We start from the raw sequence: 21,629 nt of genomic DNA, 5'->3' as shown, positions 1-21,629 counted from the left end.
CAAATGATAACCTTGTGACATATCCATTTCATCTGATACATATGTGAACTTTAGAAATAACACATCCATTAGGATGTTGGTTATACAATACAGATTATCTATCAAAGAATATTTTCCAACAAAGAATTTTCACAGATTTCAGAGCCCTTACAAAGTAATATTTACATTGATTTTGTGGATCATGATTAATTTCCTGTAATGCCTGACACCAGTCCTCAAATGTACACACTTTACGAAGAGGAGGCTATCGGCGAATAAGAAACTGTGCTGTTTGTATTACGAGAATTGAGGGGGCGAGTCACTTTTTAGGCCTAGCTTGCAACTTGAATCTTTTACCCACGCTGATACTTTCCATTAATGTGTAACCATACAGTGTTCATATTGTTCATATTCACATTTCATACCTTTTAGGATCATGTTCCGTCTTTTGCCCAAACAATTATTTTTTGTATACTTACTTTTGTACAAGATTATGTTTATGTATCTGCAAGTATTTTTGTTTTGTAAATGTTGATGCATGCAGATCAGAAAGAACTGACTATGTGAGAGTAAGCTCATTGAACTTTTTGGAGTCCGAGTGTCCTGTGATGCCCAGCCTGGGCATAGCATAGGGCTTGTATGTAGGACTCAAGTGTGAGTTTGCATGGTGACCCCGTTGGGTTCATGAATGCATGTCACATGATTTTAGAGTTGTGCTATGCTAGTTATTATGGTGTATGGGTACATCTTGCTGGTTAGGGTGGCAGGATGGAAGGTTAGTTGGTGGTTTGTAGTAGGTTTAAGGGCATCAATGTGATGGCACGTAGCACCACCAATTGTGTTTTCCACCTACCTGATCCAACAGTGCTTATTAAAAGACAGAGTAAGACAACCGCAGAATGGTAAACATTTGCAATGTGCATACTTGCTTTGTGGCGTTAATATAACATTACATATGTAGAAATATGACAAAGCATAAGAAATATAACAGACTATCCCTAACCAGTACATGTCAGCATGGTGATGGGTTGCTTGTGATGTGCTGGATAGTAGGCCATGTAAGGCTTTATTTGGAGCATCTGAGGTGTCAGTGGGAAGTCCAGGGTAGGCTATAAACTGACTACGCATTGAGTGCCATGGCAATCCGTGACCACAGCCTAACATTTCATAATGTAGCCTAGCATGGCACAGCAAGGTCTCATTGACATTTGACGAAATTTAAAGCAAAATAAAGTCATTATGTGGCCTTTGTAAAAGAACGTCCTGTAGCCAAAATAGTCCAACCGCACAAAACATCTGGGGAAACGTGTACAGCAAACAAGCCATTGGTGAGGTAAAAGAAACAACTACTTGATTAATACAGCTTGGCATTTCCAAGAACTGGCAAGCATCCTGCATAACAGAGTCAAACGCGATGTCTTACATTGCCAGCTGATCTCAAAGTGGTGGATACAAGCATTGACAATGGCCTCAGCTACAGTATTTTGTCTCATGTTTGCACATCTGAATTTAGCATTGGTTAACCCCATGATCGGAAAAGAAAGTCTTACCAGTCCAGCCATGCTTACCAGATCTGAGCATAACCTCTAATAAAAGGAACTACAAAGAGTTAGTAGGAAAACTAGAAAGGTAATAAGATCTTACCGCAATATTGGAGGGTGTCTTTTGATCTGACATTTTCTGCGATGTACCTTTAAGAACAAAAAGGTAAACTAACTTATTGGCTGCAAACGTGGTAATTTGTTTTCAGTTGGTCCCAATCTACAAAATATGTATCAGTCCTTCAGCATAGTAATTCTAGAAAGTGGCAGGGGCAAGAAGTTGTTTGGTTAACTGCTAGCCAACGCGTTTGTGAAACAGCATCACCATTTTTGTATACTAAAGTAAAAGTAAGCACTTATCAAACCTTTTCCAAATGTACAGATTTATATAACAATTACACATCAATTATCTTTATGTATGATCAATGACGCATTCTTTTATACACTCAATATAAGCTAAAATAGTGCTCAAGTCTTTTTTTGACAAGAGAAATAAATTAAAATAGTAACTGCTACTTTTACAAGTCAAAATAAAAGACACATGCCCTCATTATGAGTATGGCGGAGTGGTAAAAAAGTGGTGGTAATGGAACTACTGCCACTTTTACTGCTCCACCATATTCAGAGTTTGCCCCTGGAGTGAAGGATTTACCTCCAGCAACAAGCTGGAGGTAAATCCTCAAATATCCTGCAGAAAAATTTGCAGAATTATCGCCAGCAGAATTACCGCCAGTGGTAATTCTGCCAATATCCCCATGGAATCCAAGCAACCCCACAAAACGTGGATTAACTCCGCCTACCATCACTTGGAATCCGGCGGTGAATTCACTGAACCAAGTGGTAGTAACAATAACTCTAATTGGTGGTATTCCAATGGATTTACTGCCGGAATACCGCTGATCTTGTAATGAGGACATAATCTGAAAACCTTGTCTCATAGACGATCCTATTTCATGTAATATTAAAACCATTAACAAATATCACAGGTTATCCTAAATCACAATACAATGTAATGACTATTATTACTGATTAATGCACATATGTATGCTCTACGATTAGGGATATTTAGTTGCAGGGTAACAGTTCACTTTTGCTGAATTGCATAACTCTGTGTGGATGGCACAGTGATTGCTTGCACCTTTTGGCATCTTCTGTTTGCATTACCAGTGGCCTGGGCTTCAATATTGGGAAATGCTTCATATTTGTATATTATTGTATTTGCAATCCTTGGGTGTGTAATGTGTTACTCTGAGAAAGCACTACAAAATGGATGTCTCTCTTTACTGGTCAGCACGATTGTGTTGCAAGAGCTCACCATTGAATTAAAAGAGTCTCTGTTGTTATGCTTCTTATAGTCAATGGAACATCTAGGGAAATTAAAATGTTAACTATGTGTTGTTCTAGTAATGGGTAGACTCACAATGTTCACACAGATATTCCATTGTCTCTGTTCCAAAGGTTGTTTATTTCGACCTAAACTCCTCCTTTACCTTTTACCTTTAGAAATGTGTATCCTCTTTTTATATATAAAAAAGCGGGGAGGAGACCATGAGGGCTCAAAACATGTCAGTCTGTTGTAGAGTACAACTATATTATGACTAGGGACACAATGTATTTTCACGATGATTTTCTTTGATTATAAGATGTTGTTACTCTAAGTGTATTTGCTCTCCGTATGGTTATTCATTGTTACAGAGACAAACATATGCAAAAACAATGCCTGTAGTCATTACCTACCAGGTTCATACCAAGACGATCGGATCACACAGCGAGATCAAAGATAAGCTCCATCTGAGCTTAAGGTATGTATAAATGCACCACTTCAGTGGACATCTGCCACAGCCACGGACATCCATCCACACACATTAGAATGCAGCTACGACTATGACAAATTTGGTCTAGCTCAACAAGCTTCGACCCTTGCACCAGACTTTGCTCAACACCTCTGCCATTAGAGTATAGCGACAAACTATGACAACTTTTGGTCTAGCTGGTCACATAAGGAGTCTCTTGTACTAGTGCTCAGTGATGACTGTCCGCAGGACCCATCCACATGCCTGACCTCCTGGCTTGCTTACCGGAGCCTAGCCAGCCCACCCAATACCTTTCTTGGACAAACGCCCTCATGCAAGCTAAGCCTTTCTTAGAATGTTCCCATAGCTGGTCTTCTTCCAAGAGGACGTACCTACCACAAAGCGAAATGAGGCCATACAAATGGGAAAAGGCACTTTATATAAGTTACAACTACAATACAATATTCACATTAGGGGCCCCACATGCTCATAATGGTTACATGTGATTTTATCGAATCCAAAATAACTAATCCCAGTACAACTAATCCCATACTAATTCCAAATAACGAATTCCATTTTCATTGTTTTTGTGGGTTCCCCCCTCCAAAACCCCCTTTTTTGTTCCCAATACTTTTCTCCCACCCCCCAAAATCACTATTCCCCACTCCCAAACCCTTTTTTTGTTTTTCCCCAAATTCGTTATTTTGGAATTAGTTATTTTGGGTTTGTTGTAATGGGATTAGTTATTTTGTGATTCGTTATAATTACTGAATGCTGCTCATACTATTGGCTTTATGGTAATAAGGTTTACCACATGTACCTATTTTTGTATAGATTCATGTTGGTGAAATATACAAGACATACTGAATGCTATATAGAAATATGGAAGGATTTATAGATCCCTGTCACGTATTATTGTTATTGGACCTCGGTCCCTTCAGCATTAGCGGGATTAACCTGTTATTTGAAAACACACAGTGTGACTGTGGTCCGGGCAGGCAGTTTACACATGCCTGCATTAGCCTCTCTGTTCTTTATGCATTAAAACAGTTTTTGATTCACCACCTTTGCGATAAGGAGAGGCAGAATGAAAATAAGTAATAGAAGGAAGGATGTGCAGCCAGGGTGATGCCTTGTGTTGTGTCCATAAGGAGCAACACAATACTCTCCCATCCTGAGGCATGCACCCAGTTGATGTGAGTCGTAGCATTTCAAAATCGTTGCCTTTCTCTCCTGGAATAATTTAGTCCAATCATCGTTATCTTGTCTTTTTTTCTGTTTGTCTTGCAGCTTAGGGACAGCTTAAGGAAAGTACTGTCTGATCCCTCTTCTTAGATGGGGGTTCTAGTGACTGCAGCAGAAAGATGCCTCTGTGGGTTAACACCTACTAAGTGTTGAGTAGGCAGGACTGGATCTGTTCCTACTAGTCCTTCGAGACTCTAGGGACTGACTGACAAAGCCAGAAAGAAGGGACGATTCCTGATGAGTTGAAACCAAAGACCACTTGACTAGAGGCTCAGGGAATCTCTCTCAGGAACCTCCTGGCAGAACAACAGGAAGAGAACTCTGGAAGGGTGAGTAACAGATTCAACCACCCTACCTCCAATCCGCAGCAGCACCCTCCCACATCTGGACCTAGATGTTTATTAAATGTCATTAGAAAATGACTGATTCAATATTTCTTGTACAACAATAAACCACATTATTTGCCCTCAGAATGCAACATTGAGCAACAAATATTACACAGCCACGGTAATAGTTACGGTTAAGTTGCTGTTTCCATAGGAAGAACACTTTTTGGGCGGCTTATAACTTTGCTCCCTGTTAGGCAGAAGCCTGTGCAGTTCCCTCTGGGACCACTGCAAAAGATTTAGGACTACAGGTGTTTGGCAGTAAACCCACTTGGTAGCAGTCTGTACCACACAGATTCACTTGGTAGCTGTGGCTGAGCAGTCAGACTTCCCTCAAGAAGAGTTAGGCAGTATACAGAGTATTCACAATAGGTCAAGAGAACACAGCAGAACAAGTAAACGCTGACCAGGGCTTGGTGTAAAAGAGATATAATTATTTACTTAAAACCACACAGGCACTAATACTAAGTAATTCAAAAACACGGTCACTAAAAGATATACACTCCCTTAAAAGAATATTAGACAAGTCTTAAGTAAAGCCCCACTTATTTTCAGACAGCTTTGAGTGCTTAACGTAGATGGCACTCTAATAGTTCGTTTTAAAAAGGGAGAGAAGAGCAGAGAACAAGTTGCAACAGATCCCAACACTTTTACCAGAACATAACAAGAGAGGAAGGCAAAGTAAAACCGTGAAGTTAGAGTTCAAGAGGCCGGATCCACTTTCAGAGGATCCAAACGAAATGTGTCCAAGGTCACACGGTTGCAGTGCACAAAAGTCTTGTAAAGGTTCAAAAAGGAGTTGGACCAAAGAAAGGGACCAGTTAGAGGGTCAAGGCGGCCAGCCCAGTCCAGAAGGTTAAGGGGTTATCATTACCTTGTAGCAATCTTTAGAAAGGGAGGCCTGGCGGACACAGGACCTTAAAGTGGTGAGAACGCTCCAGCGGCGGCAGTTTTCCTGGCAGCGGGTGCAAGTCGGTGCTTCATCCGGGGGAAGAGGGGATCTCGTCGTGGAGGAAGACAGGAGTCCGTTGCACTGCCAGGGAAGAAACCAGCCGCGGAGTTTCTCAGGTACAAGGAGCGGTCCTGTGATTCGCGGTTCAGTGGTGAGTGGCTATCCGGCCGCCGGGGTGCTTGGCACGGGCAGTTCGACCACAAACCGGGCTGGGGTGCGAAGAAAGGAAGGTAAACTGGTTGTGCCCACCAGTCAGGGGAAGAAGCCTCTCCAGCCGGGAGATCTTCTCTGTCGTCGGGAAGCGGTGAGTCGGTTCTGCAGGGCTCCACCGGTGGTGTCGTCGTGGTAGGTTGGCTCAGCTTCTCCCTCCTCGGATCCTCAGGTCCTGTGGCGACTTTTGAAGTTCCAGTCCCCAAAGCCCTGCTTTTATGCAGAAAACCCCCATTCACTCAGCCTAGCTGTCACTCTAACATGCTAAGTGGTTGGGCCAATCACACAAGAGTGCGACTTGAGTTACCAAGGTAACTCAGTCCAGGGTGCCTAAACCCCCTCCCACACCCCCTGTGGTACCCAGACAGAGTGGCACCACTTTTGGAGGCTTCTGTGGAGAAGCCCGCCAAAAAGTGGAACAAAGGGCTCGACTTGGGTTGGAGTCACAGAAGAGAACACAAACGCCATTTTAGAATTGAGTCTTGGCAAAAAATACCAACCGGCCAATTAATATTAATTCAATAAACTGGCGGTATGTTCGAGGCTATGAGAATTAAATAATTAAAGTTGGTAGCCTCGAACAATGGGGAAATCCCATAGGAAAATATTCACGGCCGTATATAAAAAGTAGTTTCCACTGCCACCAGCCAAAACTCGATCAGGGGGGACGGAGATGTGCCCCCTTGACTAACAGACCCCGGGGCAATCGAATTGCCCCGACCAGTACGTCCACAATAGGATGGTTTGTACTGGTTTCTGTTAATAATTTGGGACTAGTAAAGCCAATGGTGACTTTACATGCCCTGGGAGACAGTAGTAAGTACCAGGGTATGGAGTCTATGGTGGGGTGTCACTATGACACCCCTGTGTTACTGCACGGATGGTGCTGTGTAACACACATAGAAAAAACACATGAGACCCTATGGAGTAAAGGACCCCATAGCCCATAAAACACATTACCAGTCAAAGGAATACCATAAATCCTGTCCAAGAGTGGGAGAAAAAGAGTCTCACTCTTGGCAGGAGGAAAAAAACAACTCCAGAAATCCAGCAAAGCTGCTGGGGGACTCACTAGGTTAGGAAATTCAGCCTAAAGAGAGAATTCTCCCTAACACTCCCCTGGACGAATCCTCACCAAACTTTGCAAAAAAAAAAGTATATGGGCCACTCTGAATTTTTTTGCAAAGTTTGGAGATGTTTGGTCGAGGGGGGCAAAAGTTATAGGGAGGGTCCCAAAATTTCTTTTTTTCCCATAGACTGAATGGAGGAAAAACTTTGCGCACGGCTACAGTTCCAACCGCTGGACGGATTTTCACCAAATTGCAGCAGGGGCAGCGGCTTGGTCCCAAAAGCGTGCTTTTGTAAATTTGGTGACCTCCCGTGCAGTACTTTTCTTTGAAATTATCAAAAAGTAGGTCTAAAACAATTAGTGATATCTATGCCCGCTTCGCGGTCACACTTCCCTGTTTGGTCCACGGACAAGATACCGATTGGCTAAGGGGCTGGCGTCATGAACGCAGACACGCAACGTCTCTGTCCATTGGCTGCTGCGAGACGTGTTCTGCGTCAGATTGTTTGGATGCGCCAGACATCTTGGATCTGCAGAAAGTGGAGCAACAACCAGCGTACACATGCTCTATTTATAGAACTCTTTTGCTGTGTCACAGAGCGTTGGGAAAGGTTCAGACAGTAAGACATGGGTGATCAATGCATTTGTTCTGGGGGTCGGTCTTCATGATGTACTTTCTATGGACACCTTGTACGCACAGAAAATGTGGGGTGTAATAACGATAGCACTCCAGTCCATGCAGTGGACAGGAAACTTCTAACTGTTGAAAACAGACGCGTAGTGGTAGCCAACATTGAAATTGACATTTTTCCGTGATTGCATTACTTTTTCCGATGTCTATTATTATATTCATTAGTACGCCGCCATGGGTGTCACATGCTACAGTGGTTGTGGCCAGGGCTTAGAGTCTTGGATGAATGGCCGTCGGCCGAAGGCTCCGTGATAATCATTTATTTGTGTCATTCTTTCATCCTCCTGGGTAGTTAGATACCTGTGGGCGTATTCTAACTGTTTGTAGTCTTTTACATAATTTGTTGACAATCTTGAAGTACACATTATTTCGTAAATTTTGGCTTTAAGAACATTAAATACGCATTTGTTAGATTAGCTGGCAATCTCTGATTTAGAGTAATGGTGCTATCATTACATTCAAACCATCCACAATTCTTTTTAAAGTATGCAGTGTAGTGACCTGCATTGGTTGCAGCTCCTGCATGGTAGATTATACCTACTGTTGTAAAGGTTTTCTTTCCAAGTGACACTTGACCGTGTGTGAATCCAGTCAGTTTGCAGTTGTTTTTGGTGCCATCTGCATTATAACATAGAAGAAAAAGTATTATGTAGGTACTATGTGATTGTATCAGTAAGGTGGCGCAATTGTCTGAATTGCAAATAGTACATAATCTGCCATGGTTTGCATTTTGTACAAGTTGCTGAAATGGAATGCTCTCACAATTTGGTATGGAAACATACACAAATTGCTCATTTAGGATTTCTTCCTGCATCACTTTGCTACAGAGAGTGCATGTATGTTTCCACATGTACGAAATTTGGAAGATTTCATTACAGGTATGCTTTTGTTTTCCAATACTAATAGTATGTACATTAGAAATTCTTGTGGATCGTCTTGTGCGTTCATAGTGAATCTCACCATTCCAGCACAGTCGTCCAATTGTTGCCTTACTCCATGAACACTGTATGTGTTGTCAGGATTGCTTGTTGCATTTCTATGCAGCACTAACGTTTGCAAACACAATTGGTCTGTACTGTGCAGGTAAATATTATTAACAATTGGTAGCAGTTGAAATAGAATATTCATTGCTACATTTGCATAGCAACTTACTCCACTTTCATTTGCAAATTTGAATGGCCCAGAAAGTTCTGTATCCGAGTGCATTTTTCGTTTTTTCTGTTGCTTCTTTGCCGACGTCCCTGGTTTACATTCCCTAATAGGTTGTTCTATGTTTGCGGTAATTGATGAAACTTTAGCTTCTTTTCGTTTCTTTGCGGAATTTGCTGTTGAATTCTGTTGCATTTCTGTTTCATTTACTTTTCTTTTACCACATTTTACTTTATCTGGAACAGGGTATTGTTTCAGATGAGGGGTGTACAGTGAACGCAATCTATTGTATTCTAGAATGCAAGGAATATCAGCTTTGACTTTACTTGAATCAAAGTTTATTAGCAATAGACCGTCAAGTGTACATAAGCGTAATAATGCTACGTAGCTCATGCCTTCCTTAAACACTGTGTTTCCTATATCTATCAATGCTTTGTCTACGGTAAGACCTTGCGATTTATGAATGGTAACTGCATATGCAAGAGTTAGAGAAAATTGCTCTCTACGTAAATACATGTCTTTGAAGAGAAGGAAAGGAGCAATTGAGCGCCCTATCCTTTTCACTTCTGAAACTTTATCAAAGCGAATATTTACAAACTGAATTTTGCTATCACGTGGGTATGACTGAAAGTCAACAACTGTGCCCAGTGCTCCATTACTAGCCCTTGCTCTACGTCAAGGTTACGTTTAAGCATTACTCTACAATTTAAGGATAATTTCAATATTTTTTCCAAATCAGCAGTGTTGGAGATTGAATTTTCTAAACTATTTAGTCTTGTTGTGGCTTGCTCACACATGGGTGCTGTCATACCATGTACGTCTAGTTTGACTGTGGCGCTAATTTCTATTATTGGTTGCATTTCTTTCTTTAACATTGTTTCATTGAATTTGAAACAGCTTGCAAGAGTTGGCATTAAGGCCATACAATTGACATTTTTGTGCGCTATTTGTTCCATTACATCAGTTCCACATGCATTATCGCCATAAAGTGCATGTATATGCCGGTTCTTCAATACAACTTGTGCTTCTTACGATAATACACCAACTCTAATACTTTTTAAGATGTTGGCATAAGTGAGATCTGCAGATTGCTGCATGTTCTCCGTTAACTCTCTGTATTGGAAATGTTGCCAAAGGTTAACATTACCTATGCTACCAACAGTTTTCCGGCAGAGTTTGTGGCCTAAGATTTTAAAAATCGGTTCACCTTTCACTGGTGTCAATTGTAGAAGATCTCCGAAAACAATAATGTTTTTCCCTGCAAAGAGTTCTTCATTGTTATTTTTAAGTACTTCTTGCAATCTGAGATGAATCAAAGCCAACATTAGGTTGGAGACCATGCTCACTTCATCTATTAGTAGCATTTTCATTTGTTTCAATACTCTGCGTAATTCCATTGCAGCTTCTGCAGAAAGTTTGTAGTAGTCTAATTTATTTTAATGCTCTACTGGAAGCAGTAGTAATCGGTGTAAAGTGACACCGCCTATGTTGTAGGCAGCTAAACCTGTGGGGGCCGTTACAACAGCTGACAGTTTGTTGTTTGTCAATTGTTGAAGGAACTTGCTGATGATTTTGATTAAGAATGTTTTCTCTGATCCAGCTTCACCACTGATGTACAGCAGTATAGGTTTGTAGTTTTGGCAGGTACATTCTTTATTTTCGTGTTGTACACCATGCACAATGTGTTTTGTTAGGTCTTCAAAAATGGTGCGCTGATCGTTGTTAAGTTTTGCTGGTTGTACAGTTAAGTCTTCTGTATCTTCTTGATTCCGATACATGGTGTTTTCTACTTCTGCCATAGCTATTTCAGCCTCATTTGCTATTAGTGGTTGTCCTAGTGGTTCTTGACTTCCTGTTACAGAAGGTTGACTACTGTCGGAAGAGTCCTTATCTAGTTGGGCCTGAAGTAGTTCTTCCTGTTGCTGCTCATTGTGTAACATTGTTTTGTACTGCGTAAAGTTCACATCGGTGATAGTGCTTTCATTTACTTTGAAAGCATCTTCATAGCAGTCATAGTTATCTAGTATGTCTTCCTCTTTTCTCCATGGTTTGAAAAGTTGTAACAGAGACATGTAATATAGTTCTTTCTGTTGAGGAGTTTTTAATGACAATTTTACATGATTAATTAAGCTTTGTTTGGTAAGTTTCACTAAGCTCCCTTCACAATCGCTCACTCTATATCTATGTTTGCTTTCATCGGGTTTTACATTATTTTTGTATGCAAAGTTTTGAGCTATGTGGTATAAACACATGCTTTCCAGAGTGCTACTCCTGTTCGGGTAGTTTGTGTCCAGTAAATTGTTTTTTAGAATGACTTGGCTGTTGGGATCATTTCTGGCAATTGTTTATATGTCCTCATATGATTTTAGCACTCTTTTTCTAGATTTTGCAGGACCAAGACTGAGCCATACTAGGTTGTCTGATTTTCCATACAAAGCAGTGCCGGTTAAACGATCTGCTGCTTCATGGGCACCACATTCTCTATGAAAGAGCATTTTTATGCCTAGGCTGTACAATTTCTGTGATAATGTTTTGTCTGATGCTTTGTCATCCCAGAGGTCTTGAAGCTCTGTTTGTTCTGCTTTTGTTAAGTAGGCTGTAACAGATCGTGCAACAGCAGTTGAATTGTCTGCAATGTACTGCACATCTATGTTTGCATTCCATAAGAGGGCAATGATTGCATTGTAATCATTGATATATTTTGATTCTTCCCTTCTTTTTATGCAATACGTGTTCTTATGTGATTTGCCTTTAACACTATGTCGAACTGAAGACATGAAGTTGTTTACTTCACCTGTTTCTGTAACTGGTCTAGGGTACCAAAGCGGCATTTGGTGTAGTATTTACCTTTGTTTTTGTATTTGCGGTGACAATATTTGCCACATTTGTGTCTTTGAAATTGTAAAATCTGCCGATGCAGCTCACTACGTGTCTGTTGTGAAGGGATTTCACATGTGACATATTTTTGGATAAACTGCAAAACAGTGCTATCACTGTCGTGCCCAAATTTCGGTGCACCTTTGATCCTTAACAGCATGTGAATATGTGGTGCTCCTCTCGCTTGATATTCTTTTTTCCAAAAGACGTGCTGCACTTCTCCAAGGAGAGGAACAGTTTTATTGCAAATAAAGTGTAGCATGGCAATGAAACGATGATGGAAATATCTTGGGACATTAACTGGATCTAGAGAGCAAAGTTCTCCAGGTGTTAATATATCTATGTTGTTTTTGTTGCTGTTTGCTATGTGTAGGAACTCATGTAAATCTTCCCATGCATATTCTGCACAACTTAGCGTAACAAACCAAGTCGGTGGTCCAAGGTTTCTGATCATGCAACGCACGCCTCTGTGCCGTCTGAACCAGTATTCCTTTGTACCATGCATGTTTGCAAACAAATTTGTTATACTTGATTGTAAAACCCCATCTTTTTCCTGTACTTTTTGTATTAACTGCGTAGCTGACATATTTTGAAAGTGGGTTCCAGATTTAAGAATGTGTGCAACTCCATAACACAGTGTTGCTAATTCACTTTCATAGAGTAGGTGGAATATGTATTCCACATTTTGTCTAAATCTGGTATCTTGCGAATACAATCGTAATGAGCGGTATTCTGATGCCACAATCTGAGTGGGTCTATCATTGAATCTTCCACCTTTGCCAGTAGGAAATAGCAGTGGAAAAGCATGTGCTTCTATACTTTTTTCCCAAATACTCATTGGTGACCCTTTGGTTTGTCGCATTTGGTAAGTTTCTAGTGCATCACCTATGCTTTCATTGGAATGCAATGGATGAATTGTGTAATGGTCCAAAAGAGTGGATATTGTAGCTGGATCCAGAAGTTCGAATTGTCCAGTTTCTGATGGCTCTTGAATTATTTCAGTTGTTTCCCTTAAGCTTTCATCAATATTTATTTCCTTGTAGTACTCATTCTCTTTTAGATATTGCAATGCTTGTCTAACTTTGTGTAAATCCACTAATTGTTGCCAAATGTGTTTGTCCTTTGTTGGTAGTCCATTTACCAAGAATATTAAAGAATGCTCTATTGAACGTTCCACTCCTAGAGTGTGTACATTTTCCATTAGATCTAATGGCAAATAAACTACTTTGCCACAAATGCCTTTCACCAATTCAGAGGAAGGTAATTTTGCTGTTTTTGAATGAAGGCGTAAAATTGCTTGAAATGGGTTTGAATTATTATGCTCTCATACAAATTGAGCTGTTGCAGGATTTTTGGTAATGGAAACAATTCCAAATTATTTGTAATAGCACGTGAAGGAGTGTGGTTGTTGTCTAATTTTGTAGTACAGTAACTGCAACATATTAGGCTTTCAGTTAGTTCATATTTTTTTCAGCTAAAAGGTACAGAGCTAATTCAAACCATTTAGTCTTCATTGTCTTTTATTTTGTATGCTATGTCCACATTTTCTGTGTTCCTTTTGTAAAACGTTCTGCAGCAACACACACACACATGGTTTGGTACTTCAGCCGATGACCTTTTAAATGTTACTATTTCTTTTCTGTATGTGTGTAATAGAAGGTTGCTATGTGCAGAATTGTTGCTACTATGATCTAAAACTGTTGCATTTTGTAAGTGGCTCTCACTTCCAAAATACTTTTTCTGAATACAGTCAATTTCTTCTTGTAAGTATTTGGGTGTACCATGCAGAAGAGTGGTATTTAAATTGCCTAATTCTGAAGTTGGACTTTTTGCATACTATATTTTATACACAAGATTTCTTACATTGGAATGATGTATTGATATTCTTTTGATATCATGCAAGGTACTTTTGCAAATAAGCCCAGAAATGCAGGCTAATGAATGTCCTTTTAGTTCTGTGTATTTCCGCACTGGACAAACATCCATATTTTGCAGCACTTTCATTTTACTTTTGTCTTTACCTTTTACATATTGATTGAGGAACTGACGTAAAGATTTGAAAGCTTTGTTTGGAATGGCACACATTGATGTGCACGGCCATTTGTATACTGGACGTGTGGTTCTGCTGAATCGAGAGGTAATTCTGAGTTTTCAGGGGATAGTTTTGTAAGCAGTGTTTCTTGTTCCATGATGGTAGTATTGATTTACTCATACCCTCGTCCACTGCTATTGATGGCAATTGTGTTTGTTTGATTTTGTTTGTATGCTTCTTCATTAAAATATGGTTCTGTGGTTGTTGTGTGACTCCATTCACCACCACAAACATGTACGAAATTTCTTTTGTTCACATTCCGTTTATTGCTCAGTTTCTTTTGTAGTTTGGTACTTAGTTTTGTTAGTGCTTTCATCCTATTTAACACTAATATAAACAACTTCCTTTTGAGAAGGATTGCACTGTCCAAGAGAGCTTGTAGGATTAACTTTCTACGGTAGGTTTTAAGGGGTGAGGATGATTTTGGTCCTCTTCTTAGAAGATTCTGAAGGACTCTGACGAAACATTTTTGATAAAATACTTTTTTTTACTATGGCTTCTTGTGACACTATCAGGATTATTAGGAGCATTGTTAGCTGTACTGGTAGCCATTTTTTGCCAACATTTTTGTGTTTTGTGACACATTTTGATGGAGGAGGTAAAGTTTCGGTAGTTGAGACTTCCTTCATTTTGCTAACCGACTGCATTATCTTGTTTGTTCCAAGATTCTCTACAAACTCTACAACAGGTGGATGCGTACATTGGGCACTTTTATTTTTATTTGCTCTACTTCTGCGTTCCTTTTTACGGAATTGCTTTTTGGTAGGCATTCTTTGGTGTTTGTTGAAAAAAGAGGTATACTTTGGTCTGTTGTCCAATGTATGTGTGCTGTGTGCATGTGTGCATGAGTCTGATGGGGAAGCTCTTTGTCATGGTGTGTCATTGTGCATTGAACTCTTGCAATGATTTGGTAAGGCTACTTTACTGTTTGTATACTACTACAATGTGCTTCAGATCAGAGTACAAAGTGGGCTACTTGTGACGAGAACCAGTATTAATAAACGAAATGCCATAAACTTGCAACAGCAACTTCTTTTCTAAATCTAACCTTCTAAGGATTACGTATGTTATTTGAATTCCAAACACACAGGGATTTGTCAGCCATTCTGCCATTTATTCTTTGTTCAATAAACGGATATTTGTAGGTAGAATGGTTTACAAATCAATGTTTGCTTTGGTGCCCAAAATAACCAAATAACCCACGCAGCCTCTTTGAGGAGTAGTTACAATATAAAGGTAGTACTGTGCTTCCTTTTTTTGCAAGATGACCAGGTTTCTTCGGATAGGTCGTCTGCAGTGTAGATGCTGTTGATTCTCAGGAGAGAAGTCTTCACTGCGATTGAAAAAAACAAAATCAATTACTTTGTATGTTTACAGCAGTGATGATACTGCACACATTAATTGTGCTTCTTTCGTCAGAGCATTTTACTTTCATATTTCAACCCAGTGCTTGTGTGCACTTCACTTCACTCTGTGCAGTGTTTGCATGGTATTTGCAATATGGTACTTGAAAGTCCTTCAAAATTGCTAACAATTTTAAGGTTATGGAAATGCCTTGTTTTTTACAAGGTGCACTATGCATAGGAGAGAGGTTTGTAAGCGATAGGGCACAGTAGTAGATGGGGAAAAATGTTCTACTTGCAAACTAAAAGCATGATGCTGACACATCGGGAGAGCCTCAGAGGGAGATGTCACCACAGCAATCGGGAGCGCTTACTTTTCTCACACGATTACATTGCAAGTAGCATTACTGTATGACGTACACAGTACACAACTCCGACATTTCCACATACACAATTGAGTTCCGTCCTAAATAGGCATGCTTGCAACGTATGTACAGGCTATGCGGAAGACAGTTAGCATTCGTGCGGTTTGTCAATGACAAATCGGTCATCCTGCACTTAAAGCGGGGAGTGTTCGTATGTATTGCCTAAGCACGTTTAGCGGCATTGTTTTGTCTAAATTAAATCATAAGGGTTGCACATGTTCTCTGATTAAAATATACATACCTGTACTCTATACTCATGCATGTGCGCATGCATGGAGCTGTACGTAGAAATTCGCAGTACTTGCACAGTAGCTTGTGAAGTAGGTGCTTTGCAATGATATGCGACTTCCATTCAGAATCATCGACAGTAATTTTGAAGTGCGCAATGTTGATGACGGAGTTAGAATTAGCAATGTTTAATGTGATTGGTGGATGGTTACACAACTGCTTAGTTGTGCCCAATGAGGGACTCGATTTGTTACTGCTGTGGAAAGGGTGGAAGGACTGGGTAAGAGTTACGTGCTGCACGTAGGCAACGCTTGTCTGCAGGTAGTGCGTGTCACATACGGGTTTCTACAGCTAATTCTGCATGGAAAGGGGACGGTAGGCATCAGCCAATCAGATGTTCACATTACTCTTTTGTGTCAAGCGACGGTGCGCACACTGAAGATGGCAGAGGTGGAGAGGGTCAGGGTTTTGGTGCTTGGAGACATTTTTGTGCATGGCTTACAACACTATGCCGAGAGTAGGCATGTGGCACACCATTTCGATGTCAGAGGAGTGGAGGTCGTGTGGAGCGCAGACACTGTTGCCAATGCTGCAGCAATTCTGCAAGTTTGCAGAGACATGTGTACAATGACCACTCCTCATGTGATAATTTTGCACTACAGTGCTTGCCATTTGGGATACGTGAGTTCACGTACTTTGGCAGATTTGGCACAGTTGGTTGAAGCACTCATGACCATCTTCGCAACAACGAAAGTCATTTTTTCAGCTTTCTCCCTAGAGTAAAATGGGACAACAATTCTGTTTTCTTTCCGGATCAAAGCATTGGAAGGTGTATCATCAATCGCGGGATGCGTGCATTCATGCTACGAGCTGGTATGTTTTTCTGCAGCCACGATAACATTGCTCCAAGCAATGCAGATTATTTTGAAGCAGATGGTGTTGCGCTATCTTCTTTGGGAAATGCAATGTTCTTTTGGAACGTAAGGCTTGCTTTAGAGAAGGTTCTGTAATGGTTGTAGGAGCAAAGCAAGGACAAAAAATAAAAAAATAAAAATAAAATAACAGATGTCTGTACAGTATCTGGCCAAAAATAAAACGTTTCTTTTCAGAGCCCACCTTAAAGGGGAAAAGGGGGAATATTACTTTAATGTACCGTCGTCACGCTCTGATCCTATATATGTCAGCGAACATGGCGGTAGTTTGCAGCCAGCGCTTATCACCAACGGGGATTCAGGGGTGGAGATGCATGCAAATGAGAATGAGCGGAGCTAGGGATTGGTCCATAAAGTTCAGTAGGTGTGTTCTGACCGGCGCACTTTAGTAAGACCGTCTTCTCCCTGACAGAAGACTACACAGCCATGGCCTTCCATGCTTGAAAACAGATTATCTGGATTTTGGGAGACTCATGGATACATTGGTTGAAGGTGCATGCAGAAAGCTGCCGTTTATCTGCAGATCTCAGATTTCCTCATGTGGAAGTGCACTGGCATGGTGTGCGTGGCATGAGGTGGCTGGACTTGGAACCTCTCTGTCTTACTTTACTGACAGATCGTCCTCCAGATATACTGATCATTCATTGCGGAGGAAACAGTTTAGGCCATGTCTCTGGAATTTCTTTGCAATTTTCAATGAAGAAAGGACTTGCGAAGCTCATGGACATGTTTCCAAATTCTCAAATACTTTTTTCCCGTATTGCGCAAAGACAAATATGGCTGCGTTCTTCTGCTTTTGGTCCACAAATGGAGAAAGCAAGACGCAATGTGAATAAGGCTGTTTGTGCCTTTTTAAGAGATGTTGGCATGTCCTCTTTCCACAATGAAAACATTTTGTTTCGCAGGTCTTTCATTTTCCGCAGAGATGGAGTCCACTTCACATATGCTGGCAATCAGATTTTTCTTCGCAATGTACAAAATGCATTGCAACCTCTTTTGAAATCACACTAACCTATCTGACAATCCGTTTTCTCCAAACCACATTTTTTGACCCACACAACACACCACCGAAAGGCTCTTTTCAGAGCCACCACTTACTCCCAGCGTACACTTCATTGTGTTTGCTCTGCTTACACCCTCCTTTCCCCCCCCCTACGACTGTCCGCAAACTTTTCCACAACTCCGCGGGGGTCTACGACAGCCATTTCATAGTTCTGAGAAAGGCAGCTCTGAAAAGAGCCTTTTCTGTAATTTTTGTTGTTTTCACGTTTATTGCTTCACAGCACACGACACACTAGGAGAAGAGGCCAAAGGAGGGTAAGGAAGGGACACCAGCCACGGGGATAAGAAGGGGCAAGTGAACAGAGAAAGATATAGGGTGAGCTTCATTAAGGTAAGGAGCAGATCATCTGGTGCTCTGTGACTGCAGCCTCAAAAGCACTTCGAAAACTCTCCCCCATGCAGAGTACTGCATCACAATACATACACACTACTGTCACCTTTGAAAGGTAAGGGTCAACAGCATTGCGAATGGCTTGTGAGGCAGCTGGAGGGAGGCGCTCCCCCACAGGATTGTCTCTTGTGCTGGGAGGATTGGACACGGAGGATGCTGTGGAGGAACTCAATCGACTACGCTCTTCACATGGCACCACCTTACGAATGTCCGCAGTGTGGAACGAAGTGAGGTGTCACTTCATGGTTGTCGTACCAAAGCTGTACGCACCAAGTCTCCCGCGCCTCAGCACCACCTCGCACTGGCTACACTTTACCAGGTTCGCACGTGCTTTTGGTACGTTACCATAAATAGAAAACAACCACCACACCCACGACTCCCGGCGAGTGCTCCTAGTGTGGAGTTCCTCCACTTCATTCTCTTCTCTCCTTTTCTTCCTCGCTCTCTACATCCTCACCCGTATATTTCTCTGCAGGCCCCTGGGGAGGTGATGGTGGTGGCGGGTTTGGGGGTGGTGCAGAGGCTAATGACCCAACAGCAGCCATGGAAGCCATACCGATTAGTTTCCTTTTGGTCACTACAGCAGTAAAGGCAGTACACCTCAATCTGCTATAGCTAGAAGGACAATGCAAATGCGCTCGGGGGTGTGGCCATTTGTAGGGGTGGAGGGGTGTGCCTCGTGACCGTCTTCTTCCCTGCAAAGCGGTACAAAAATTTTACACACCAAGTCCTCAGGTCAGCTATTGTCTGGGATATGTGAAATTACATTTTTACACTCTACAATACTTTGCCTTGTGTCTACAAGTTCTTTTGTACTGCTGCGGAAGCACACAAACTGCACAAATTAGTCCACACGCTCAGCGTGGATGCGGTCACATGATGACGTCCTCAACACATCCGCACCAGAAATGGAACTCCGCTGGACAGCAAATGCAGATTACCCAACGTGCGTATGCGCACAAGTGTCCTACGGACAGTGTTCGGGTTCTCCAACTAATTCAAAGTGCGACACACGTGAGACGGACAGTAAGGGACAGGCGCAATGTTCGCTATACTTACGGTTGTACTGCGCATGTGCACACATGATATGTTTACTGTACGGACAGTTCCAGTGTCCTTAGGACAACTACATTTTGTTTGCCTACGAACTTGCCGGCTACCGCCCCTGTTCTACGGACGGCACCATTTTGGCTGCGCCCGATACGGACAGGTATACTGTCCTTCACACACTCCCATTTTGCTCATTTACACCCACTCCAGACATCTGGTGTGTTCTACTAACATGTTTCATCTCGTTTGCAAGCGGTACAGCGAGGTATGATGTCCTTAGGATGCCCCTTTCTGTTTATCTATGCACACCTTGTACAGATGGTGCAGTCAACCATCAAATCCATCTTCCTTGACATTAGTAAGGGTAGGTGTACTGCCTTCTTAGCACCCACATTCCATTCCTTGCGGATAGGTCGAACAGGCGCGCTGTTCGCGAACATTTTACGTCTTTTAAAAAAAATATTTTTTACTCAAACTCTTTCACTACAGCTACTGTACAAAACATTCCAAACACACACACACACTTCAGTCCAAAGAAATAGCAGGGGAAGCGGACACTGACACAAATATGGGGGAATTAGGATTCAACACGGGCTGGTTATGAGAAGATTTGTGAAGGGAAGAAGGGATAGATATTTCATCAAAACGTCTATTTTCCACTTGAAGGTTTGGGGAAGGTTCACTAGGGAATGGAGAAGCAGGGCAGATACAGGTGGGGCAATGGTAACAAATTTTTCCTCTCACACAGTCCTCCGCAAACTCCCGTAAACTTTTTAAATTTTCATTCAATATGTCCATTTTCTGCTCAATCCTTTTTATCCTGTTTTCGTCTGTCTCGTTTGTTGCCCTTTCTTCTTTTCTTTCCTGGTCTGTTCAAAAAAAATATACATATGTTAAATGCCTATAAAATACTAGTCATTATTTTGCATATGCACAGCAATGTGTACCATTGTTGTCGCTATCTTCAGACATTTCACCATGCAGAAAATTCTCTTCCAGCCACTCCAAAGTACTTGCCATTTCTGAGTCTCAAAACAACAGAAAGAAATTATTATTTCTGCACCACATACCAAAAAAAAAAACACACATACGAAAAAATTACCTCCACTCACTCTTTTGATGTAATCTCCCTTCGTCCTACCGCGTCCATCCACTATCGTTCCAGGCTGCCAAGTTTCTGTGAAGTGATTACACTGGAGGCATCCTTTTTTTTTTTTTGCTACCATCCACTTCATTCTACATGGTTATTAAATGTGTCGTTTTCTTTTCCCATCTTCAGGTTTCCATATTTAGTTATTACTACTTATATCTTTATGCCCTTCTTCTACCTTGCACACTTTTTATGTAAGACAATAGTACCCCCCGCCTCTTTGGGTAATGTTGATCTGTCTGCCCCTGTCCGGAAACAGGCGCGCAGACCGCCCCTTTCTAATATCAATAGGGAGGGGGTTCTGTATGTTCTATGTTAAATGTATATCAAGTACGTAGATTACACTACATATCTCCCAAGATCACATAATGACAATGCATATTCTGCACAACAACTTCATTGCCACAATGTCATGATTAAGTTCCTCTTCGAAAAACCTGTACAATTCACTACAAAAAAAACTTTGTTAAGGGGACGTTATGGTTAAGTTGCCCTACCAAAAAACTCTGCACTTCACTAAAAAAATAATTTCACCCTCCCTTTTATGCTTCAATTTACAACCGAAAAACCCCTGTAATTTGACAGTTATGGTAAACTAAGCCCCCAAACCTGCCGCCACCCCTGTGCACTGCTAACACTAACACCCAGACTATGAAAGATGTCATCTCAAATGTCACTGATGACATCACTGACGACATCACATGGCCATCTGGTGGTTCTTTCCCAGCCAATCTATAACATTCTGTTATAGCCAAAATGATCCATCTAGACAATGTTTGTTTAGTTACAGCAAGTCCCAATTTGCGGCCAGTGTACCCCACAAAAAGTTGATCACACTGACGTATTTTTGCCAATCTTGAAATATAGAAGCTAAGAGCTCTTCTGAGATCTAGTCTATGTAGCCGTTCCTCTTCCTTACTTGCGTGAGGAGGAGGGTAAAAAGTAGGCAATGTTATTTTTTGTGACAGATGAAAATCTGAAACAATTTTTGGCAAAAATGATGGTTTAACTCCAAGTACTACTTTGTCTTTATAAAAGATGGTGTGAGGAGGACCGCTAGAAAG

The 21,629-nt window shown here is 41.3% G+C and overlaps 1 protein-coding gene across 1 annotated transcript in view; it reads right to left on the bottom strand.

Moving 5' to 3' along the window:
• The window catches only part of LOC138504450 (transient receptor potential cation channel subfamily M member 7-like), a 1,624,316-nt gene that overhangs the window by 338,950 nt on the left and 1,263,737 nt on the right, over window positions 1-21,629 (bottom strand). The window contains exon 27 of the mRNA XM_069624957.1: window positions 1,624-1,670. Within this exon, the coding sequence (XP_069481058.1) occupies window positions 1,624-1,670 (47 nt within the window). The remainder of the gene's footprint in view (window positions 1-1,623; window positions 1,671-21,629) is intronic.

This window comes from Ambystoma mexicanum, chromosome 11 (genome assembly GCF_040938575.1).
Source record: "Ambystoma mexicanum isolate Mex_15411 chromosome 11, UKY_AmexF1_1, whole genome shotgun sequence".
Taxonomy (NCBI): Eukaryota; Metazoa; Chordata; class Amphibia; order Caudata; family Ambystomatidae; genus Ambystoma; species Ambystoma mexicanum.
The sequence above is the reverse complement of the archived record's forward strand: the minus strand, read 5'-3'. Positions and strand labels throughout refer to the sequence as shown.